The sequence below is a fragment of the Cygnus atratus genome, chromosome 18, assembly GCF_013377495.2.
Source record: "Cygnus atratus isolate AKBS03 ecotype Queensland, Australia chromosome 18, CAtr_DNAZoo_HiC_assembly, whole genome shotgun sequence".
Taxonomy (NCBI): domain Eukaryota; kingdom Metazoa; phylum Chordata; class Aves; order Anseriformes; family Anatidae; genus Cygnus; species Cygnus atratus.
The window spans coordinates 8,989,768-9,014,882 of record NC_066379.1 but is presented as its reverse complement, the minus strand read 5'-3'; the positions used below and the strand labels follow the sequence as shown (position 1 = coordinate 9,014,882).

Here is a 25,115-nt window from a genome sequence, read left to right as displayed (position 1 = left end):
GAAATCCATTCTTTGAACTAAAGAAGAATTACAACTCACTTTATCCTTTAATTAAATTTGCTGAAAATCACAAGTGGGTCATTATTCAGCAAAATCTTGAAAAAATGAAACATTTTGCTCACCAAAAAATGCCACAAGTTAAAAAAAACACAAAAATCAAAAAAGATTTTTAAATCTGCCTCCAATGTTTGCTAATTCAAGAATTTCACTACTGACAGGCTGCAAGACCTCCTTGGTCAATCTGTTCTTCTGAGGCTGAAGTTGTCTTTAGGCAACCTCAATCATTTAAAACCAATACATTTCAAACAGAGTGAGCAGTAACACTAACGCTAGTTTTTCTTTCACAAAGGGTAATTTTTTTTATTTTTTTTTTGCTATCTACTGCACAAAAGTAGTAACTTCAAATTCCCATATCCTTAAGCAAATTTTGGATATGCAACAAAATTCCTCAAGGTTTCAAGGAAACGCAAGCATTTTCAGTACATCATCACAATAGACAAAATATTGCATAGTTGGGTGTATTTAAGTGACTGATGCAAAGGTTTTCCTGAAACTGATGAACTGAAACATCTGTAGTTTTGATTTCTCATTCTTCCCTTCTACTTTACAAACTTGAATATCTACTTCTTCATAGGGCTCTACATTAATATTCATTGTGGCACAGCTCACAAATGCAGCAGTTAATAACCTCCTCCACAGAAACCGTATTCTGTAATTTAGGCTACGCAATTTTGTAACTAGTAATATCGCTTATTAGCTAAATACCTAAGTATTTTAAGTACTTCAATAAATACATCTCCCCAGTAAAGAAAACATTAGTAATTAACCTTTACATGCCACTACTTCAAAGACTACACAGTCACATTACCAAAACCAAAAACCAGTACAGCACAAACACAATGCAGGGAAAGGGGGCAGGGTACAGCGTGGCTGAAGGACTACCTGACCAGCCATGAAGGAAACATGTTCTGTAAGAGAAATGGTACCCAAACATCTTATAACACATTCCAACCCCCTAAGACTCTTAAAAACACAGTGATAATAAAAGGATAAATATTAATATAGAGCCCGTCTACCAAAAGAATAAAAAACCTAAATTAAAATAAATTTAGGGGCCTTCACCAAACTTGCTGCAAGTTTGGGGACATAAATATCCAACAGCCATAAAGCTGTGAAAGCCCCTGTAAGGAATAAAATAAATCCCACTTGCCTCAGACTGAACAGGGCAACACTGAGACTCTGCCTCAGCCTGTCCTATGGCAGGGCTATAGGAAGAAGAAAAATTTAAGTTTTAGAAAAAACATGACCCAATTAAGTGAAAGACATGCATTCAACGTTAACAAAATTCCAGTGATCAAGCAAACAAAAGGAAAGGACTGCTATATCACCTACTTTGTTAGACCAAAACAGAACTTTTTTGTAGTTCACAGCTAATTCTGAATTGCACAGTTTGTTTTGCTTTGTAACTTGATCAGTGGAACATAAGTCAGTTGTTCCGGGGCATTTTTTCCATAACCAATAGTATTTTTTTTTCCATTACCAATAGTAGTTACTGTTCTAATTCACAAAACGTTGAGTTAAAGATTCCATCAGCCACTGAAAGTGTTGACCCTCACCTTAATTTTTATGTAGAAGCTAGACCGGTACAATTATTAAGACATTTACTATTTTAAAATGACATTAATTTAAAATGGTAATTGCAGCCCCAGCTCATGGACTGGTACATCAGTCTTAATTTAACTGAAGAGTCATAATGCCCTTCTTACTGTTTTTGAAACTGAAGTAATCTTGGTATTTCATTTTTTGTCTTGTATTCGGAATTATTTGATTATTGTAAAATAACTCCAGGTTATATCCCGTACACTTTTATCTTGTTTTAAGAAAGCAAGTTATAAAATTCTGTGTAAGTATCATTCAAGACATCCATACACCAAAATAACTGCAGAAACCATAGAAGGCAGATGCAGCTGAATATGTTTCTAGAAGCTTGTTTATGTTCTCCCATGCATGCACAGAGCGAGGAATAGTAATCCACTGAAATCATTAGATATACATCCCAGCCTCAAATTTATTATCAACGCCTAAAAATCTCATCTGTGGAAGGAAAAAAAGCTCAAACATTTTAGAAAAAAATTGTGTCCATATAAACCAGATATATTTTCAAAATTTTATTTAAAACAGACTTTGCAAAAGGTAGAAAGATATCCTAAAAGAAGAACAAAACAGTCATATCAACATGTCTGAAAAACTAGCGCGGGCTCTTCTGAGGTTACTTCATGCCAATTTCATCCCTTTAACTCTAAAAATTAGCAAATATACAAGATCAGCCTCATAATGATATTGAGACACCATGCATGAAATAACTTAGAACTTCTTATACGACTCCCAGATGCCATAAACACTAAATATCTTGCATAAGCATTTTTCCCACCTGTGTCTAAACAGTTTCTTGCAGCCTGTTTTGTTTGATTTTTTCGTATTCAACACTGGCATTACGTTCAAATTTAAATAAAAACTGATCAAAAGCCATTTGCAACTTCTCATTTCACTATGAGATCTGCCACAGGAAATTCAGGCAACAACTGAAATCAAAGCTTCTGCCCATGTGATTATATCATCACAGTCCTGTAACAGATACAGAACATACGTTTTGCTGTACTCATAAAGCCTTCTGCAACCTCTTTCCAGGGAACAATGAACTAAAGCAAAAAAAAAAAAAGTCTGCATGGCTGCATGACATTAGGAATTTTGCTGGCAAAACTATGCTGACTAAACTTTGTACTGTAAACCAAGCCTTAGTCTTTATACAAGCAATTAATACATTCAAAAGAGTTTTACCCTTTTTTGGGAAGCACACCATAAATCCAACTCTCTGAACATTAAGAAGCAGTATCCAAAGAAATGAAGGCAGGGACCAACAGACAACATATGCACTGAAATACCTGCCTGTTTTCAGGAGAAGAGTACATACAAGAGACACAAGAGTAACTAGAGATAGCCACATCGCAGCTCTTATAGCACAGAAATGACAGGAGCAGGAAAGGCAGTATCCACGTGAAAAATCACAGAAAAACTGTTCACCTGCTTGTTGCATATTATTAGAGTACCATACAAATAACACGTGGCAGTGCTTAGTTAAGGATTATAACAACATTATTACTAAGAAAAACTCAATTTAAAGTGTGTCTGCACTGTAAGTCTGCATAGTATTAGCTACAAAACGATGCTATTATTGGAACAATCACATTTACTATTTAATTGGGGAAACTCTTAATAAAGACAACTTGCAGAATATGCTGAGTTAACAGTACATGCAGTAAGGTTTTCAAGTACTTTCCTAGGAAAGGTAGGGTTCTGAAAACAACGTACCAATGAGTTACAAAAAGACACCAAAGGGAGAAGGTATTTGCTTTACTAGGGGCAGGAGGGCCAAGCATCCTTAGAGCAGCAATATGATCTTCAGAAAAAGCAAGACGTTTCATAGTTCTAAATGCATAAGTTAAGATCAATTTATAACGTATGAATTTTGTGTGTAACATTACAAAAAACATTAAATGCAAGACACTAAAAATCTCTCCAGTGCTTTGTTTTGTAGTTATCCTTATTAGATAAAGAAAAACAGAAGAAAACCAGAGTATAAGAGCACTGCCTAAGCAAAACAGTTTTATCTGTTAAGACTTTTGTATAAAGCAAGACGAAGAGCTAACAAAACATCTGACATCAAGGCCCACTCAGCACATTTGCAAGCCAAATAGTGCACATCTGACAGGTGACCAGCAGATACCAGTGACCAGAGAAAACTGCTTCTCAACAGAGGCTTGGAGTTATGGTCTTAAAACTGCTAACCATTTCAGAAAAAGTGCCTGACAATTCTTAATGGTTAAACTAAACTAAGGCCATTCAGCTGGAATTAGAATGTACTGGATGCTCCAGTGCCTTTATGAGGTATTCCATGACCCCAAGTTTGAAGTTGAGAGACAATGTAGTATATTAGCTGATCTGTATTTCTGAGCAGCTAATAGAATATGGAATAAAGCCACATGAAGTACTTCAAGTTTAGCTAAAAATACTCCCATGAGACTTTCAAGTGAAAGAATCACAATACTCATTATAATAACTAGGTAAAAAAAATCCACCGACAACAAAAACACATATGGAACTTAAACCGATACAGAAATACTGAAAATCTTTCTAGCCTATGCTAAAAGAGGAGACATCCCCATAACCTAAGTTGCACAAATAAGGCTTGAGGCTGGAACATGTATTTAAAGTTGACCTGCAAATGAAAAAAACATCACAACAGGTAGAAAAAAGGAGTGAAAAGACAAGGAAAGCTCTAGCTTCCGTTCCCTCCAAAATGTCTCCCCCTCTGCATTTTCATTCTCACCAGAAATACAACATGTTAAGACAGCAATGTTAGACTTTCAGAGAATTACAGTCTTGATGGTCATCTGTCATCTGTCCTTTTACTCAGAAGCAGATAACTAACCTGTATGGGTAAGACTTCTCTTTGATAGCTGTAATTAGGAGAACTGATGGAAAAATCTCCTACTCTAGACACTTCCATTAACTGGCTCAGGAAACTTGGCCTGAGCCAAGCCTACAGCTTGATCACAGCACATAGTAGAGGGCTCATCCTATAGAATGATGAGATGTGAAATTCTGAATATTCTGAAAATAGAAATACAGCATGCAACATATTACTCTCTTCCCCTTAGTTTCTTTTGCACACTGAGAAGAAAGTCAAGTTTCTTTTTCTTGTTTGCAGGTCAACTTAAATACAACATCAACTGGAAGTCACTCACCCATGTGACATGCACCTAAGCTTCTAGAAATCTTCATCTAAAAGGCTCCTGAAGTTCACGGGTTTTTGCACATTAAAAAGAGTCGGTCAAAGAATGAACTAACAGGAAACATCTTGCACTAGCATGCATCTTGCAGCAATCACTTTTATATCCTACAAATAAGTGCCAGGACTAGAAATCATTTAAAATCATTGAGGACAAGAAAGCACAAATAAGAAGCATATGCCATCATGAGAAATTACAACCAAGAGTTAAGATGTGCCTCCTGCAGCCTCATTTTTGATGCGTCAGTTAATAAGTGTACAGGTCTTGTCTACTCAGACGTGCAGCTAAGGAATAACTTAAGCTTTAAAATAAGAAATTGAGACTTTATCAAAAAAGCACCGATAATTGTGTTCATTACACCAACAGCTACCGTGGCATGCATCTGTACAAACCTTTCAGGCAGTGGTCCACAGCTGGTCATGAATGAAAAGGCATATAAATTTTTCTCTTCTTTTATTACAATGAAGTTTATAACAGTACAGAAAAGTCACACGACCTTAGTGGGTCAGTTTACTTAAACCCTGGAACAGGAGGAACTCTAAATACATTAAATATTGTTACATGTTCAGACTTAAATGTACAAGTAGTTGGGAACAGTTACAGCCCTCACCAAACTATGTTGGGGACACAAAGTCCAACAGCACTTGAAGTGCTGTGAAGGCATCATTTCACAAATAGCAACATAACGTTACAGAACTTGCCTTTAAGGTGGTATGTTCATGTAATTCCAGCGCCTTCACAATTTAACGAACCATATTTACTATACTTCACTTCTAAAAACCTAGATGAAACATGAAAAAGAAGCCATACAGTATAAATTGCAACATCAGGAAAAGTTCCTGTTATTATTCCAAATAAATTTTCCCATGTAAAATAAGAATGTCCAATAGTTCCTTGCATGTGGGGAAGATACTTATTTTTTTTTTAAAGTCACAATGAAGCCTTAATTGACGGAAGCTTGGCTATATTAACAGCACAAGATGAGAAAAGGTTTAATCTCCAAACCTATTAGAGTGTGTGTAGTAGCATCAGTAGCGGCCACCTTGCGACATTACAGGAGGTCTCATTCCCATTGGAGGACGAGGAGGTCCACTTTGGTAGGGGGGCACCATCGGAGGTCCCTGACCATAAGGAGGCATCGCCCCAGGAAGATATCCTGGCATGCCCTGGTGATGAGCACCATACTGACCTATAAACAAAATATTTAAGATGCAAAGAAGAATTCATTTTGCAAATGAGCAAAGCTGTTTTTCACAGTACATGCCACTTCAAGTTTTAAAGAAGTTACAGCAAATACAAATCTTCTAGAGAAAAGAAAACTAGGAAACTTATGATTACCATGAGGTGGCATGGGAGGTCTCATCCCTTGTTGCTGTGGAGGAATTCCTGGCTGTGGTGGCATCATACCTCCAATTGGTCCAACTGGTGGATTACCCAAGGAAGCTTGTCCTGGCCGAGGAAGATTACGCTGATATTTAGGCAACTGTGCCCTTCTCTCTTCCTAAAACCAGGAACAGACAACTATAACATGCTGTAAGACAAACTCAGCAAAGGCAAAGTAAATAAATGTAGCAAAAGTGGATTACAGGTACTGAACTATCAGTATCTCAGAAATTCTAGGTTGCTGCCAGTAAACATTTCACAGTAACATTTGGATTTTTCCCCCTTCTGCCAAAGTTACTGTATTAATATTGGCTAATTCAGTATTTTGCACACAATACAAATTCTCCTCCTCCCTCAGCTGAAGAAAGGCTTTTCCTCACAACAAGATGAGGCAAAACAACAAACGCAGATCTAGAGATATCCGAACTAAAATTAAATTTCGCTTGTTTTATCCATCAATTCCTGATTTCTTATTGCTGTAATAGCACCAAGACCATTTCAAACTGTTAAGTCCTTCGTCTTACACTCATTAGCTGCATCTATTTAACTTCACGCTTAAATCACACACAGAAATAAACTCCAAATCATATTTTCAGTTGAGCAATTCCCTATCACCAGAAAGGTAAGACTTAGATCTAAAACAGGATCATTGCAGGATGGCAATCATCACTTCTCAACCAAGGACATTTTCTCAGTGTGTGGTTCTGTTATATTAGTTCTGCAAGTTTTGCAATCTCACCAATATTAAAACATTGTTATACAGAACATAGAAAAAATTCTACTTAAGTCAGCCATATCAGCATAAATTGCATTTTCTTTAAGACAATTAAAATATTTTAACTTACCAGCGATATATCCTCATCTGGATGGATCAACTTACTGGTTGCACTGGTTGTCGTAAGGGTAGCAGGCTTACTTGTTATAGATGTAGCTGGCTTAGCCGCAGTACTGTTTGTCGTGCTAGTGGTTGAGGCTGTAGACTGTGTGTAAGCAGGGAATGTAGGCTTGGGGGGTTCTGTTGTTGTTGCAGGTGTAGAATTCAAAGGTTTGAAATCAGTACCAACTGGACCTGGAACAGCTGCTGCAGCCTGTGAAACACAGAGATAGATCAATATTTATTTCTTAAAGCATAAGAAAACTTAAAAGATGTCTGCTAGACCTCTGAAACCTTCCAGTGAGATACATAATTAAAATAAGCTTGACAAAAGTAAACTTCAGCCTTATCACATACTAAAGCAACTGAAAACAAGACAAAATAAAACCCAGTATGTACATACATATATATATATACACACACACACAGGAAAATCTAAAATTTGCAGGTCAAAAGCCACAACTAGAAAAAAGAAACAACAACAACAAAAAAATCCTATCAAAATTTTTACCTCAAATACTGAGTTTGGTAAAATGTCTAAATCCTTCATAAATCACAGATTTATTAACAGCCTATAAGTATAAATTGTCTCACTAAATTATTAGCAAACTTTAGCAACCATTAGTTTAGAGCACAGCTCAGTGTTAGCATTTATTACAATTAGGTATTTTTAAAATGTTTTTATGAAACATTTAAGAAAACTCTATTGTATCTTTTGTTTTAAGCATTCTCTCCAAAAATATTAGTGTTTTTTTGTTTTTGAAGTACTGTATCTCTCTACAGACCTTTAGTATCATTTCTGAGTGAAGAATCAACTGAAGGCAGATGAGGTCTGATCACTACAGATGCCAGCATCTCATCTTTCCTACTTTGTTCTTAAATTAAAATTTTTAAACAAGAAAAGTTGGCTTTTATCAGGCTCTCTCTGAAGATGCACTAATCTTCAAAGCAAGCTTTAGTTATGAGAGAATGCTTTTGTTTACAGTTATTCTATGAATTCTTTGCTGAACTTTCCTGAAAGTATTTCCATTTTTTGCACATAACGCAAATCACAAAATTCCCTACATTATGATGTACCAGATTAAACATCGAACTAAAAAGCCTTCACCATGCATCAAGCTAACCACTGCCCACTAAAATGCATTTAACTGCTTTCATGCTTTTTTAACCCTTTAGAACCAGGACACAGCATTTCATTTTTTCACTCTAAGAAAAATTGGGCACTTTGACATGCTTATTTCTAGTAAAATGCAACTCACAATCAAGGACTCTGCACTTTTACCAGCTAAACATAATCAGGAATACAACAAATTATCTGAAGATGTTTAGTCAATTTTAGATTTTACAGAACGGTCCAAAGGGTTAAGTTGCAAAGCAATTTGGTTTTATCTGTGACTTCCTGCGTACTTGTGCTGTGCTAGGAAACAGAGCGTTAGAAGATGCTGACAGACTTTCTGAATTGGAGGAAGCTGTACTTGAGCTTGTGACAGGTGTCCCCATCTGTAGCATAAAAGAAAGGAAACAGTGAAAAGTCTCCAAACAAATGGGTGGAAAGTGTCCAGATGAAAGGATTTCTTATGCTAGGGGCTGTGCTTTTGTAAATGAGTATCTTCCCTGTAGAAGTCCAAAATGCAAATAGGACACTATGAAGTTTTCTGCAACATACTCAGGAGCAAGTAAAAACTTATACACAGCAAGTAAAATCAAAACGTAGGTCACAAGCCATTATAAGGCTATTAACTCCCACTTCCCTCCCCAAAACATTTAAACCAAGTTTTCCTGCCTTAGTTAACTCAAACTTTGTAAAGCAAAAGACCTCATTCAGACAATGTTTAACCCAATTTGAACAAAACTACAGAATAAATTAGTCCTTCTATTAGTAAAAAGCCCATTATGAAAAGAACAAGGGAGAACAAGTCACGTCAAGATTTCCACTCTGGAAATGTTAGGGTAAGTTCTACGCAAGCAGATTCCTGTAGCTGACTAACACCTCCCTTCACCCACCCAAAGCACCCTTATAATGACAACTGAAGGGGTTAACAAACAAAGTGTTTTGCCTACTCCTTTCTTCCCCACTGCTTACAGAACTTCAGTCTGGTTTCATGGCTGTTGTAAGACAAACAAAAGAATCTTTTAAAATTTATTCAAAAGCTACACTGAATTAAGAATCAACACAAGCAAGAAATGTAATCAGTCACTTCTCAGGTCTCCTCACTGTTGACACAGTGGTAATTTGAAGACTATAGCAACAGATTCCAGGCTATGAGATACCTTACCTGCCCTGCACTCGGAAAGAGTGGTTTAGTAACTGGAGGCTGAGGGGTAGGTGCTGACGCAGCAGGAGCTGGAGGTCTGTTAAGGATGCCTGGTGCTGTAACAGGCTGTGCTTGTGTCATTGGAGGCATCCCAGGACGAGGACCAACAGGCGGCGGCATACCTACAGACCACAAAGAATCTGTAATGACTCACACTCAAGGAAGGAGGAGTATTCCTTCAGAGGATTCTGTTGCCAGTGTTCTTTATAATCAAGTCTTCTCTAAGGAATATATATATTTTTAAGGCAATAGTAAAAGAAAATGTAACAAAGTGTAATGCCAGCAGTCAGTCACCATACACAGCAAGTGCAAAAGGCAGAGGTCACAAGCCATTTTAAGACCATCAATTTCCCTCCTCCCTCCCCCAAACAAAGTTCTACCTTAATTTACACCTAAACACCAATAAACATCCATGTATAGGCAGTACCTCAAACACTTCTGAGCAATACTGAATCAAGTCATGTTTTCTACTACAATTTCACTGATAGAAGATAGTTATGCTCTCAATAAATCAAGGCAATTAACTCTGTTTTTAGCACGCTGTGCCTATGCTGCTCTAGGAGAGGCTCAGAGACAGGAAGTAAACAGCTCACATAGGTTCCTACACATTACTGTGCAGCAGAACCAGGCTGTAGCTGTCCCATTGGCTTGCTTCCTCCTCCAGTGAGAAATCTGGGCAAACCAGCAAATCGCAGATCACCGCCTTCTGAACACAAGGCTGTTTGAGAGCTACAGAAGTTCAACAGGTCTGCTCTAGCTATGGTATGATCAAAATTCCAGTTAATCTCTTTACAGGAGTATAACATCTAGACTATTTCTCATTTCCCACAACATTTTAAAAATAATTTTAATTATAGTTTTCCAGCTGCAGCCACAGACATTAAAAGAGAAGAATGAAGAGAGACTAGGCAACACGAAAAACAGGGAAACAGCAGTAAGAATAAAATTATATTCCATTTTTTTCTTTCACAACAGTACCAAACCCAACTACTTACTTGTAGTCAAAAGCCACAAAATAATCACTTCACCTTTGCACAAGAGTGGCTTCTGCAGCAATCCATCTGCATCAAGGTGGTAGCATACATATGTATATTCTTTATAGAAATCCTAACTCTCAGCAGAAATAAAGTTTAGCTCTCACCACAGTATGCGTTTGACAGCTCTGACCTACCTGGTGGCATACCAGGCATAAGAGGTGGTATTCCTGGCCCAGGGGGCATCATTCCACCCATCGGCATCATCCTATTGAACAAAAAGCAAGCATCAGTAAGAACATCCATGATAAACTGTTAAAACAACTGGCACATACCTGTATTAGATTAAATACAAAAATAATTTCAGGAGGCAATCCAAAAACAGCAGACTCTAGAGAAGACATGTTTTTCAACAAGAAAAAAAAACACAAAGAAAACCTCCAAACACTTTTCATTTGAACTTTAACTCCTCAACCTTTCACTTCATCTGTTATCAGATTCCAGAACTGGCATCCATCTTGGTATGTATTTCAGGATATTAGTTTTGGTATTGTTTTCTAAGAATCTGATATTAATATACTCAGAAAATTTGCATGTAGGAAAAACAGCAACTGCAATCACACTACAATTGCTGTACTTCTGGTATTATACGTTTGTGACACCACAAGTCTATTTGTGATTTTGGCACCCTCATACTATTTTGACTTCCTCTAGCGAGTGACAGACAACCCAATTCTGTAAACCTAGGCACAAAACACTGATAAAAACAGAGACTAGAAGATAACAAGGCTTCTGGAGATTTAATTACACTAACTATTCCCTACACTCAGTATAGACAAGTGTGATTTTTTTTTTTTATTTTTAAGTGAGGAATCATCATTATTTTTCTTTCACGTTAAAAACAGGAGTGTTGTTTTTTTTTTTCCAGGCCAAAATAAGAGTGTATTTCCTAACAGAAAGGTGGAATTTAAATCTGAATGATTCTTTTTATCCTTATCTACCAAGCTACACTGCAAATTGTGTCCCTCCTCTAAACTACACACACAACCCTTAATATAAGCAAACTGCTCCTACGTAGGGTAGTAACTCCATTAAAAAAAATTGACAACGACACTAAGTACTTTTAAATTGGAAAACTATATACAAGGAATTCCTTTGCAGGGAACAAACCAAGTGTAGTTTAAGTTTGCCTTCATTTTTCCAGACACTGGAAGCTGGATTACAGGAAACAAAATAAAGGAATGTCTATTACTTACATGTTTGCTACATATAGCAAACTAAACAGATACGCAGCATTCAATTGATTACTAGATCACAACTATGAAGAAGTTTTATGTAACAGTCTAGAAACATCTACTGTTGCCATTTCAAAATCAAGTGAATCATCATAAAGAGGTGAACTCTGCAAAGCAGCTTGCTACCCAGCCTTATTAATCTCAACTTGTCTACTACTGGGAACAAACAATCAGATGCACTAATGACTGGGAACATAGTACTATCACCCCTTTTTCTGCATTCATGGTTGGAGAAAGCAAATTCAGTATTGCCATCCATTTTGATAACTGTCAAAAAAAAAGAAAATAAAATGCTGGACACTTGCTTCCTGCTGCCACAAGGAAGATGACTTTCTACAAAACTGCAGGGACACAGTTAGAACTAGTGTCATGCTAAAAACTAAGCTGCTCCCCAGGTCCTAGTTCCTCTGCTCATTTCTAAATAAAAGGTCATCAGGTTAATTTAACAAAAGCTTATGTTTAACCAGGTAAAAGCATAACATAACATTCAGTGATTTTTTCTGGCAAATTCATTTGCATGTTTTACTAGGTAACATTACAGTCAGCTAAAGTTAACAAAGTTTAAGGAGGACTAAACACCCACAAGCTTGATAAAATTCTTTTCAACTTCCACCAGAAAAGTTACAGTCATGAACATCCACAAGATGTTTAAGATATGATTTTTAAATTCAAAGACTGTTAAAACAACATTTGTGTTTCAGAAGAGAACAACCTCTCACCTTAGTGAACTTTAAAACTCAAGCACAAAACTCCTGCAGCAAGTCCTACAGGGTAAAGGACTAAGCACATAGAGCTATACATATTCAAGAAAGGATATAAATCCCAAAGGGCCTATTTTATTAATATTCTGTAGAATGCATTTCTCACAATATGTAGCTTTGTAGTAACCATTTCAATGAGTAAAGAAGTTATTTCTTTATTACACAACAACAAAACCTAACAAGACATTATTCCCAAACGTCTCAGCAATATTCAGAGGTTTTCAGTAAGACAGTTTCAATCTTATCAAATATATGACATAAAATGGCATAATGAATGTACCTATAATTACGTTAATGAGATGCTTACATGTTTCCACCACAAAATGACTGCATGTATTTTCTTTGTTGATGTAATCTGTGAAAATTTATGAAAAAATCAAAAATCTAACTATGATTTTCCAAACACATTATGATAGGGTACTGTGTAAATCCCAAACAAACATAAAAACCAACATCTTACTCTTGCCCAAAATAAAATTTTTATTCTCATATTTAAAGAAGAAATTTAAACTATTCACTATATATTTCCCCAATAGGTTGGATGACCGATAGCCAGATGCACATTTCTGCAATACACAAAGCAGTGGTTCCCAGAAGGCTTTAAACCAACAAAACAAAATTTAAAATTGTTACATTACTAAAATTAAGAAAGAGGCAACATACTTATATATAAAGTCATACTTCGACTATACTTTTAATGTTGGTTTATAGCCACCTAGATTTTTGGTGCATCCTAATATTAAAGTCACAGAGTTCACAGGTTCCTACATACATTTTTCTAATTAGCTTTACTGTTTCTGTGACAGTTTAAAATGCACAGTATGAAAATGCAGTATTAAATCTTTCTAGCTACTCACCCAGGTGGCATCCCAGGCATCACTGGAGGCATGCCAGGCATCATTGGTGGAACACCTGCCATTAATGGCGGTATACCTTAACAAAAGAAAAATAAATTTTATACAACTCCAACAACATATGGTCTCCCACAAATCTAATCTAGTAAACTTAGACTGAATAAATGTTTTACAGGAAGCTGTAAAAGACTATTTTTTGAATTAACACTGCTTACAAATGATGCAATATAAAAGAGTATCTGCAAATCTGCATGATTCATTGTTCCCAGTCCTGCAAGACACCAAGTGTAAGCATTCTTCGTAGAGTCTCCAAAGAACAGGCCTCGTCATTGCAGAAAAGATCAGAAAAGGCCAGCTTGCAATGTCATTAATCAAAATTCTTTCTGCAATGTATTTGTAACCTGTGTATAAATTGCCTGTTGTATGTTAGCAGACTCTAAACACGCAGTAGCCTTCCTGCTCTGTATTCCTGAAATATTATTACGAAGTATCACAAACAGATGTGACCTGTGGATTTGTGTTTAAATTACTGATCTGCCTTAATAACAAATATATTACATATACTATACCTTCAATCTAGATGCTAGTATTAGAAATCTTCTTCACAAAGGAGAATGTGCACACCTACCCACTGTGGAAGGGTGGTGCGCAAACCTGAAGAAACCACATATGTGCACCTTACAAAACTATTTTAATACCTTTAACCCTAGTGTTGGAAGGAACAGATTATTATTCCAGCAGTGATTTGTACTCCTAGTCAACTTTTCAGTACCTAGCTCCAAAATACTATCCTTACCTGGAGGCATCCCTGGTGCACCTGGCACAGGAGGCAAACCTGGTTGTGCCATTGGGGGAATGTACCCCTGCTGTGGCTGAACTTGCTGGGGTTGAAATGAAGTTGAAGCTGCAGATTCATCATCTTCATACTCATCAGAATCATCTTGTTGTTTCTTTTTCTGGCTTTCTGCTAAATAATACAATGCATATGGTCAGATTGAAAGCAAATTCATTTTTATCTGGCATATATTATTTGGAACAAAAGTAATTTCAAATCTTACGTTCAAAAACTCACAGACTTAACAGAGAAGTAAAGCTAAGTGAGCCTACTACCATCCATACAAATAAAAAATGAAAGGAAAGTGACTCCACTGTAATAAACCTCAACATAATAGGGGTCTTCCTTCACGTCAGTCTCTAGCTGTTCAGAATAAGCCAGAACAACTCAAAGGAAAAGCATACTTAGAGAGCAAAGAAGTTGAAGTATTCCTGTATCATAAGACTAGTATGATTCCTAGCCTTTCCTCCAAAAAAAAGGAAGAAAAAAAATCACCATCCCCATATTCACTGGGTAATAGTTTTATTTCTAAACAGGAAAAGAAAAAAACGTATCTCTTGACATTTGCCTGCCACGTAGGAAGACAGAAGCTGCAGTTAGGGATGTATTAACCCAGCCCCTACTCTTCCGAGGAGTGAGAGCTGTTTCACCCAGCTTAGTATGAGTAAGACAAACACAGGAAATCTTCACACAGGGGTAACACTTAACGAACCAGTTTTCAACATCTAAAAAAACCCCACCACAACAAAAAAAGAAAAAAAGAAAAAAAAAAAACAACAGCAGAAAACCCCACTTCAAACCACCAGAAACAGTTTTATACACAAAGCCTACACATAATGAATTGAGAGTCAGACAAATACTGTACATTAGAACATCTGACTGATATTTCAAGACAAAGTAATACTACCTACTGTACGGTTAAGATATATTGGTCAACCTGGATAGCAGACTCAAAGAATATATTCTGAAGTATATTTAATTTAAGAAATGTGCTAAAAAAATACAGATAACTAGATAGATCATATTTTACCCTGAGTTTTTTGTTCAAGTAACCTTCTCCGTTCCTCCATATCTTTTTCTGGAATGCCCTCCATGCCATAAATTTCCAGTTCAATGTCTGTTCTTCCAGGAATAGCATTTGGAACAGCATCTATTGTTTCTTTATGTACCTAAAGAGAAAAAAGAAAAAAAAAAGTCCTCCTGACCACAACTCAGGTTAGATTCTAAATTATTCCACCAGTTTACCGTCAAAATACAGAAGCAACATCCTTAAAAGGAAGAGTCTCTCTAGCCAACCATTTTCTTGGTATATGGTAGCCATCACTGTTGGCTACTATTAAATTCTAAAACTAGTTTATAAACTTTTCTTCTGAACACCAATACAAAGCAATTCCTTCACTCCTACATCTTCAAAGTGACTGCAAAGATCTCTGCAACATACTCACCAGAGAACTGCTGACACAGCAAGAGCCCTGTCCTTGAAACAGAGCACTACCATCTTTCCCTCATCAGTTTTCATGATTGTGGAAGCCCCCAAAGAACACGTTTTTAAGTTTATTAATTTAAGTTTATTAATTCCAATTTTAAATACTGTCAAGAAAAGTCTTCTGTAGGTCTAGAACTTCTTACCTGCATGCAGTGTATAGCTAAACCAGGTCCCGTATACAATTTCTTATGACATATATGGCATTTAAAGTGCTTTGCTTTTTGATGCTGTATAAGGATTTTTTCATCATCAAAATCTCTGTTACAATACCTATTGAAGATTGTTAAGGAAATATTTAATCCTGAAAGTGAGTTTCTACGTCACAGTAGGCTAACTAGCATTAGTGTTACTATATTTTTTTCTAAAGGAAAAAAAAGCAGAAAAAGCGTCTCTGAGCTTTCATATCAGAACAAGTATTGCATGGATGTCTGAAACCAAACCTCCCTCCTCACACCGCCCATCGTTTCCCTCTTTGGATAAGTTACATGTGTCAGAAAATTGGCAAGATGTGTACACACGACCACAATCATAATTTGAATCCATATTATTTGACAGATGAGTTTCAAGTCCTAGTTATTTCTAAGCAGACTCCTTCCTCTCTCTGCATACTGTTAGGTTTTTAAAAGTTGCTAAAGCAGTAAAGGAGAAACAAACGGGAAATCCACAAAAGGGAAGCAAAACTAAATACTCAGGAGAAGGGCCTATTTAATAAAATGCAACAGTAACAAACATTTATAACAGAGAAAAGGATAATTTTAATTTTTTTTCCAGTCATCCAGCTACCTCAAATCTTATGACATTACACGATTAAGTATCAATCTATCAGTCATTAAAGAAATTTGTTTTTAAACTGAAACATTTTAAGGAAGAATTTTCCAGACTTCCGTGTGACAAAAGAGACAAACCGCTATTTTTTTTCTGCGGATCAGCATTAATGTTTCAGCGAACACTCCAGACATCTTGCTAAGCAAGACAGACGCATTTGTTACTAGTGTGCCCTTGCTAACACAACGTGCTCCTCACTTTCAGCAAAACTTAAGACCTATTAGTACCTGAAATAGAAGCACAGCTGCCATCCAACATAAACCGGTAAATGATCTCAAAGTAGATTATAAACTCCTTTATTACACGGTTTTAGATTCGGCAAAAACGTGAGAGAAAAAGTAATCTTGTAATCGCCCTTTAAAAAACAAATTACAAAAGACTGATTTGAGAAAAACCAGTATTTCTAGACACTGAGAAATTGTACGGCATTTTGACGCAACGATTACAAATTTGGAATTCTACAATTAGCTCTCAAAAGGTCTCTTTTAACCAGGCTTGCCTCACTTTATTTATCCGGCAGGGCTTTCCTCCGTTAGCGCCCCTCCGTCCCCGGGCAGCAGCGGCCTGGAGACGCGGCCCTGACGCGAGGAGGGCGGACAAGGCCGCGGGGGGGGGGGGGGGGGGGGGGGGGAGCGAGGGAAAGAGACGCCGAGAAGGGCACAGAGCAGGCCCCGCGCCGGCACTGAGCGGCGCAGAAAAGCAACGGGAGCAAACCCGAACCGAGCCGTGACGGGGCCAAGGGCCGAGGAGCGATCCCCCTCCTGAGGCAGCGCGGTGGGGCCGGGCCGCACTTCCCCCCCTTTCCCCTCACACACACGCAGAAGGATACCAGCACCAAGGCTTCAGCTGCTTCTTCTTCTTACGGCCCATGGCGACAACGCCCGCGACCTAGGCACAAAAGCAAACAGCCGAACTCCTTCTTCCCTCCTTCCCTCCCCGCCGAGCCGCAGCTCCCGCACCGGCCCCTTCCCGGAGGCGAGCGAGGCAGGCACAAAATGGCCGCCACGCTCCCTCCTGGCGCTGCCACCGCGCTCCCAGTGTGCACCGCGGCGCGGCGGGAGGTGGCGGCCCACGTGACGCGAGGCGGCTGTGCCCGCCGCAGCTCGGCGGTCCCGGCATGCCGCGGGGCGGGGATGGGGGGGTGAGAGAGCGAGAGGGCCGGGCCGGGCTGGGCCGGTAGCGCGGCCGCCATTTTGTCTCAGCCTCTGCTGAGGGGTCGGTAGCGGAGTTTCGCGTTTCCGTACTTAGTGTTAGCGAGAAACTGTTGGTTTGGGGGTTTTTCTGTCAAACCAGAGCGGGCAAAAAGCTGCTCGCTCTTAAACCGCTCGGTGTAGCGGTTCGGGTCGTGATGAAGGTTTACGGGCCCGGGTTCCGTATCGCTCCCCTCGTGTTTCTCAATAAATGGCACTAACGCAGCAGCCGCAGCGCTCTGCAGGCGGCAGCTCCCCCCGAGCCGCCCTGCTCTAACGGTGGCGGCCCGTTACCGCCTCCCGGGGCGGGCGGGACGAGCTGAGGCGCAGCCCCGCGGGCCGCCCGTCCGCCCCTTCCCCGCCGCCCTGCCCGGCCTCAGGGGCGGGGAGCGGCGGCCGCAGGGGCCGGGCGGCGGCTGAGGGGCGGCGGGGGCCGGGATGCTGCCGGCGCTGCCGGACGGCGACGAGCGGGAGCTGGAAAGCAGCGAGGAGGGCGGCGCCGGAGAGGAGCGGCGGCCGGAGCGGCACGGCAGCACCTACCACAGCCTCTACGGCTACCGGAGCCGCAGGTGAGGGGCCCTGCGGGGCGGGTGCGCGCCTGGTCCGCCCCGCGGGGAGGCCGTTTCCAGGCCTCGTCTGTTCCCAGCTGCTCGATTTCGCTTTTTTGCTCTCCTGCACAAGATTTGGTTCTGTTTTTTTTTTTCCCTCTGATAATATCCTCGTTTCCTGCTCCCGCTTTAAAACGCCCCCAGGCAGTACCTTTCCCCACTGCCTGTTCTGCCTGTATGTTATGGCTGTAAAAAATTAAAACTGATAAGAATTCCTTGATTTTAAGATCTTCACAGCAGGGAGCAGACAGTGGGGATGGCAGTCCCGGCAGTGCAGCGGCAGAGACACCCTCCAGCGAAGATTTCAGGTAAAGCCAATCTGCAGAACTGCGTAAACATCTGTTACATCCCATTTTGATGTCTTTGCCATATTGTTGTTTTCATGTAGATAATAGATAACTAAAAATTGTAACCAATTTTAATTTGACAAGTTATGTTTCAACAAGCTGTGCAATATGGTTGTTGCTCTGTTACAACTACGGAAACAGAAATGAAGATGGCCAGTGACTTTGTCATAGATGCTCAGGAGTTCAGCATCTGCTGACACCACAGCTCCAGACTTCTGGTCTAGTGGACAAACTACTGAATGCATTTCTGATGGGCCAGAAGTCAGAGAGTTATCTGTAAGCCAGGGAGAGATCACAGTGGTGTGATCTCTCACCCTTCTAGAAGCAGGTGATGACTGCAAGCAGGTAGTTCTGCTCTTGTTTAGAGAAACAAAACAGTTACGTTTGCTTTTTGCTAATGATTTCATCGTGCTTTTTAAAGCCTCACCTTGCTGGACACCAACTTACCAACTGAAGCAGAAACTGAATTGCGTAGTTTTATTGCTAAGCGTCTGACTAAAGGAGCGCTTTTTGAAGGGATGGGGAATGTAGCATCTGTGGATTTGAGGTAAAACATGCCTTTAAAAATTATTTATGAATGAGAAGCTCTAGGAAATACTGTCAGCATTGCACACCTTGCTATCTATTTTTGCACTTAGGTTTAGTTGTAATTACATGTTCTCAGTCTATCGCTGCTGTTAATAACAGCTGTAGGCAAATGGTACTTTTCTCATTTTCTGGGTAGCTTTGAGAAAACTTCCATAGTAAATAATTTATGGCTTGAGTACTTAAAAACTGTTACCTGTATTTATGACTATTTCCAATTAAACTACTCTTAGTGTACTGTAGAACGAAAAAAGAGAAGGTGTAAGATAGTTCTGTATGTGACTATGAGAGCTACCTGTGCTGGGGTTGAAAATTTTTACTGAAGTCATATGTCCAGTTTTCACATTAATTTAAAGGAACGTACCTTTAACTATTTTTTTTTTTTTTACTGCACAGCATACCAGAATATAAAGTTGGTTGTTATTACTGTCTTTTGAAACAAGAAAATCTTCTAGAAACGCCAATACTGGAATCGGACATAAATGCTTCAGAATATGTGGTTTGTTTCCTGGGTGGCTCAGAGAAAGGTCTGGAACTATATCCTTACCTTTTTACACTCCTTATCTGTGTGGATAGAGAAATGGTGTAAAAACGATGTTCTCTTTTTGTCCGTTTCCTGCTTGAAATGAGCCCGCTCGTACATATGTTCCAGTACATAACTGAAAATGTCAGTAACAACCATATCCTGAAAGGGCAAAATACGGATTTTAGCTGATGTATCTTATTTTCCTTAAGAAGATACTTTCAGACTTGAGCTGGACAAATACGTTCAAAGTCTCAAGCTACGCCTTGATGTGGAGGTAAGGTCTAACTTTTTTTTTTTTTTGAGTAGTGAATATGACTTTTTAAACAAATTTATTACTCAAGCAATACAGAAGAATTATATACGGACAAAGCTCCGGGAGAGATAGATACTAGCTTCGCTGTAGAGATTGTGAATGTCTAAAGTACTGACAGCCACACAGGTTAGAAGGAGAAAAAAAAAAAGGATTTTTTTGTGCCAGTCATAAATTGCGTAAAGGTTACCTGCAGCTAGCTTGAGAGAGAAGAATGACTAATAAAATATAATGGTCTACAGGAAAGTTATCCATGTCCACCTAGATTTTTACCACTTCTGAACATTAAAGAAGGATTTTTATTGGTGGGTCTTGTCACAGTTCTTCTAACGGAAACTATGTGTTTTAAGTTACTGTTTCATTCTGTCTGCTGGTGCACTCTTTGCTCAGTAGATCTCCTAATATATTACAGATTTTTCTACTTCTTGAAATGTGAAACCCTTCATAGCTTATATTCCAAAAGGTGTAGCTTTAAATGTCAAACTCATTATTTTAGTCTAGTATTGTTTGAAATGAAAAAGGATTTGATATTCAAATATTTTAGGTTTAATAAATTATTAACAGGCTTCTATTTGTGTAGAAATCTAATTTGTAGTTAAAAGCTTTGATGTTTCAACTTTTTACAGCAAAAAAACTTGGAGACCTATGTTAACCCCTATTTGAGAAGCTGGTTTGAGAATTCCATATGCCCTATTCAAAGAGTAGTACAGCTCTTTCAGGAGAAACTCGCCTTCTTGTTACATGCTGTAAGTGTATTTTCAAACTGGGTAACTAAAAAGGGTTCAGAAGACATCTCAGTGACTGTAACGTGTTTAAAATGTTTCTTACATTTGCTTTCTCAAACAGGAGTAAATAAGGAACACCGCTTGTTTTAAAGTTCAGGACAAGTTCTTCTTTCCTGCTTTATTGCTAAGGATGCTTAGCAATTTTTTTCATCAAGAATCAATAAACTGTAATTTTTGTAGTTAACTAATTTTAAATTACTTAGTAGTGTCCAAGTAGAGTGAGAAAACTAGACGTGGTCTGAGCAAGCTGTCCTTGCTATAAGCCCTGTGAGTCAAAAGGGCTGTTACATTGCCTGTATGCTTCATGTAATTCCCTGGTACAAAAAATAAAATTAATCCTAGCATTAGCCCAGGAGTTGCAGAAGATTTTGGATGGAATAGCTAATAAAGTGTAACCAGTGTATTTCTTCTGAATGCAAAGACAGCTGCAATGATTATGATATGGAATATTTCCTTTCTACTCTTATTCTGAAAACAGTAAATGTAAAAGTACTATGTTACATACTTATTGCTAGTAACTACAATATAGCAATAGAAGTAATATCCAAGTTGCATTTAGCTTTTTAACTTTTGTTTGTTCATTTTAAGGCATTGAGTTATACTCCCGTGGAAGTAAAAAATGCAGATGAAAGAACAGAAAAAGACATTAACAGGTAAGGATACTTTGAGATGAAGGTACCTGTGAATAACTTGGCTTCTTTGTATGACACCTTCCTGTTCTTGCTGTTCTGAAACTATAGAAACAAGCAGTTCACAAGAGCTTTTTGTGTCAGGTTTCTGGCAGCTGCCAGTCTCCAAGGACTTGTTCAGGAAGGCACAATGACCTCCTTGTGCATTGCCATGACTGAGGAACAGCACAAGTCAATGATTATAGACTGTAGTGGACCCCAGCCTCAGCTGCACAATGCAGGTGAGATTACAGCTGTTATCCCCCTTGTATCCCTCAGCTGCTGAGAACCCTTAACCTTAGAAGTAGTTGAGGATATTCAGCAGCTCACAGATTTATGCCCAGAAAGTCTGGATTCTGTCTGGAAACTAGAACACCTGTTTACCTGTGAGGTAGCAGACCTTTTTTTTTTTTTAACCTGTGGTAGTTTGCAGACCATGAAACTATGATTTTTACACTTCAGGGAAGCTGCAAAATTATTGTAAAAAATCCAACTAGAAAAAAAAAAGTTGTGAATTCAACAATCAGAACAGAATTTCATATAATCGTTGTATCTATGTTTGCTTTTCTACACGTACTGTTTTTCTTAAGTCTTAACTGCTAACCCAGGTATATTATTACCGGTTGATGTACAAGAGCACTTAAACAAGGTGAATGCAGTTATATATCGATGTTGAGCCCATTTCCTTTTTGCTCATCTCTGTGTTCCTGAACACATAACAGGAAGCAACAGATTTTGTGAGGACTGGATGCATGCTTTTGTAAACGGTGCTGAAGGTGGAAATCCATTTCTCTTCCGGCAGATTTTGGAAAACTTTAAATTGAAGGTAACTGTTCATATTTGTTAAAGACTTGGAACAGACATCGGGTTATTGAGGGACAAGGTTACTGCTTTTGCACCAAAGAAGAGTTTTAGGTTGCTTACAATGTCTGTACATCATTGACTAATTACCTCTAAAGTTTAATTTTAGAACTGGCTTACTGTAGTTGACAAGACTAGAATGTAAAGCAGCATGAAAGTTTCTTCAGCAAGTACTCCAAAGGTCTTTTCTCCTATTTAAAATAAAAACTTTTTTTTCCCTTAAAATAGTGTTAGTTTGAGCTTTGTACATACAGTATTGTATAATTGGGTAATATGCATTCAGTTTTTTAACTTAGGTGACCTGTCATAATAGAAGAGGTAAATGCTTGATACTGCAACTCGATAATGTCCACATCTTCTCCATTGTTAGAGTAATAGTGGTAATATCCATCAATGACTACTCAATTCTTACATTACTCTTGAATAGTAATATAAAATTCTTTACTTCTACTGCTATTCTTCCTGCACTTTTCTACGTTATTTTCTTTCCATGTAGAAGGATAAGAGAATTCTCTATAACTGTCTTTCCAGGCTATACAAGACATTAACAACCTGAAGAGGTTTATTCGACAGGCTGAAATGAACCACTACGCCTTGTTCAAGTGTTACATGTTTTTAAAGAACTGTGGCAGTGGAGACATCCTTTTGAAGATTGTTAAAGTAGAACATGCAGAAATGCCAGAAGCCAGAAATGTAGTGACTGTCCTTGAGGAATTCATGAGAGAAACAGCAGTGGCTTAAAATTATCTAAATTATTCGACACTTGTTGGAGGGTATTGTATAAATCATTAATTTCTTCTTTGCAGCTTAGTTTCACTATTGAAATTTTAATTTATATTTACAAGTATTACCCAAGTCAAACCGAAGTTGCAATTTCAGCTACTTTTTTTTTTTGAGAAAGCAGTATGAGCTTTTTTTATTGTGATTTACACATTAAAATGTGTAAATGTGTTTTAATGTGATTTACACTAGATCTTACAAACTCACACATAGTTTTCAGCGCTTACCAGATTCTCCAAATGACTTGTTCTTTTTCTGACGAAGTCATGACACTTGTTTTTACTGTCATTGTATGGAAAAGAAAAATTCCTTAGCTCACGAGCATTTCAGTGTTCTAGATATTTTTAAATATATTTGAAATTATCATGTCTAATCATTAAGATCTGGTTAGTTTTAATAGAAAAAGAAGCACAAACATTTGGATAAATCATAACAAATGAGTTCATCATTGTCTCTTCATATAAGAGAACATGGGTAACAAGTCTGTAGCTAGTTTCTACATTCTATTTTCGAAGCAGCAGTTTGTTCTCCTACTAAATAAGCAACTTGTTAATTGATAGGAAACAGAATTGCCTGAAGACTGAACAGAGTTTTAGGAATCAGTTTGCATGTGCTTCTATCGATGTATACATATGCTGGTCAGGCATGTTAAATTCCCAGGCTAGATGATGAATTAAATTCTTCATTAGTTTGCATTTTTTGTGATCAAGATCTTCTTTGTACATTCCTAGTACCCATTTTGCCAAATTGAAAATAATCATGTTTTCCAGTAGTGAATAATTAATTCTGAAGATTTTGTAGGTGCAATATTAACTTAATAGAAGCTTTTTCAGAAATTGAAGTAAACTAAGTTTCCAAATTAATTATTCAGATTTGAAAACACTTGACTGTATTTCAGCAATGAATTCTTATCCACATCATGGGACATTTAGACAATAGAATACTTGAATATCTTTGCCTACAGATGGAATCAAAACTAACAAGGTCTCTAGGTGACCATATAATTGAGGACTATTTCTGCCATCTGATATAAGCAAAAGTGCCTATTGCTTTCCTTTGCAGCAGAGGGTGTTTGAATGCCTAACTTGGAACATTTGAACAACTCTCCCATTCAAGGCCTGAAACACCAACTATAACAATCCCCTGATGCAGTTAAGTTTGTTTGTTCTGCCAGTCCTGTATACTGTGATAAGTCAAAAGCTTTCCGGTGACGGTGCTGTGTTGGACCTATAATAAGGCTTACAATAAAAGGTATTCAAATCCTTAGTAGTGCGTCTACAGTGAATTACACGTGAGTGTTGTCCTTGATGTCTCCTTTTAAAATACTTCATTCACACAATGGAGGGGAGTTGCTAGTGTAATGTGCAGGAGTCTGCAACTGTCATAGTGACAGCAGTGGTGACACGTAACATATATGGGAAGGTCAGAGAAGAAAATAAAAGTATTTGAAAAAAAATTTACTCTCATCTGTATCAGCCTTGAGGAGTAATAATGTTTTCCTTCAGGGTATTAATGAATGAGTGAAACAATACCTCTCAATAAAACGTCACTGTCTACTGCTCTTACACGTTTTTAGCAAAGTTGGAGCACTGATCATTTAGTATTTTGCCTGATCAGGAGTTCAGTGCTCAAAAAAAAAAGCCCAAAAATTAGGTAGCTGGAATCTGGCAGTAGCATAAGAAATCGTCCTACTCATACTGTCCTGTCCTGCCTCCAGCTGAGAGGAAGGTTAGGCCACAGAACCCTACGAGGCCAGATATTACATGCGATAGCTTTAATATTACAAAAGCGTAAGTCAGTCACAGCAAGGTGGTGATAAACCTTTCCTGAGCTGCAACCAGAAACACTTAATGTAGTCTTCATCCCTGGAGGTTTTCATGAACAAACTGGATGAAGTGCCGAACAACCTTTGTCCTCATGAGCAGGAGGTTGGACTAGAGAGCTGGTGAGGTCCTTTATAACCTGAGTTATCTTATTATCCTGTAACCTGTACTAACTTAAAT

General features: G+C 38.3%; 2 protein-coding genes across 8 annotated transcripts; one reads left to right on the top strand and one right to left on the bottom strand.

The window, feature by feature from the left end:
• Window positions 1–5,286: 5,286 nt before the first annotated feature.
• Window positions 5,287–17,552, bottom strand: ZNF207 (zinc finger protein 207). 6 transcript variants are annotated; one of them, XM_035558944.2, is made up of 12 exons: window positions 17,282–17,504; window positions 15,771–15,897; window positions 15,172–15,310; window positions 14,103–14,273; window positions 13,310–13,385; window positions 12,760–12,807; window positions 10,594–10,664; window positions 9,384–9,544; window positions 7,079–7,321; window positions 6,189–6,351; window positions 5,856–6,039; window positions 5,287–5,631 (listed from the first exon to the last, which is right to left on the bottom strand). In XM_035558944.2, the coding sequence occupies exons 1-11, from the start codon at window positions 17,320–17,322 to the stop codon at window positions 5,879–5,881; spliced, it is 1,401 nt and encodes a 466-aa protein (XP_035414837.1). In that variant the 5' UTR covers window positions 17,323–17,504; the 3' UTR covers window positions 5,287–5,631; window positions 5,856–5,878. The 6 variants fall into 6 exon arrangements, with proteins under 6 accessions (XP_035414837.1, XP_035414836.1, XP_035414838.1 ...); XM_035558943.2 differs by having other exon boundaries at window positions 5,287–6,039; window positions 17,282–17,516; XM_035558945.2 differs by having other exon boundaries at window positions 5,287–6,039; window positions 14,103–14,270.
• Window positions 17,553–18,027: 475 nt separating this feature from the next.
• Window positions 18,028–24,378, top strand: C18H17orf75 (chromosome 18 C17orf75 homolog). Of its 2 annotated transcripts, XM_035558820.2 has the most exons (11): window positions 18,028–18,211; window positions 18,478–18,558; window positions 19,019–19,144; window positions 19,579–19,719; window positions 19,925–19,982; window positions 20,645–20,764; window positions 21,392–21,456; window positions 21,577–21,713; window positions 22,194–22,297; window positions 22,864–23,105; window positions 24,175–24,378. In XM_035558820.2, exons 1-10 carry the CDS (start codon window positions 18,081–18,083, stop codon window positions 23,071–23,073), a joined length of 1,173 nt encoding a protein of 390 aa, XP_035414713.1. In that variant the 5' UTR covers window positions 18,028–18,080; the 3' UTR covers window positions 23,074–23,105; window positions 24,175–24,378. The 2 variants fall into 2 exon arrangements, with proteins under 2 accessions (XP_035414713.1, XP_035414712.1); XM_035558819.2 differs by having other exon boundaries at window positions 18,029–18,211; window positions 22,864–24,378.
• Window positions 24,379–25,115: the final 737 nt, after the last annotated feature.

Bases quoted from the DNA above. Each gene is read 5' to 3' on its own strand.
- ZNF207 (XM_035558943.2), bottom strand. From the start codon at position 17,322: ATGGGCCGTAAGAAGAAGAAGCAGCTGAAGCCTTGGTGCTG. The intron at 10,665-12,759 runs GTAAGCATCTCA...TTTGTTCAATAG, and splicing joins TCATTTTGTGGTGGAAACAT to GATGATGCCGATGGGTGGAA. The intron at 6,040-6,188 runs GTAATCATAAGT...TTTTGTTTATAG, and splicing joins ACCTCCCATGCCACCTCATG to GTCAGTATGGTGCTCATCAC.
- C18H17orf75 (XM_035558820.2), top strand. From the start codon at position 18,081: ATGCTGCCGGCGCTGCCGGACGGCGACGAGCGGGAGCTGGAAAGCAGC. The intron at 19,983-20,644 runs GTAAGGTCTAAC...AACTTTTTACAG, and splicing joins AGCTACGCCTTGATGTGGAG to CAAAAAAACTTGGAGACCTA. The intron at 20,765-21,391 runs GTAAGTGTATTT...GTTCATTTTAAG, and splicing joins TCGCCTTCTTGTTACATGCT to GCATTGAGTTATACTCCCGT.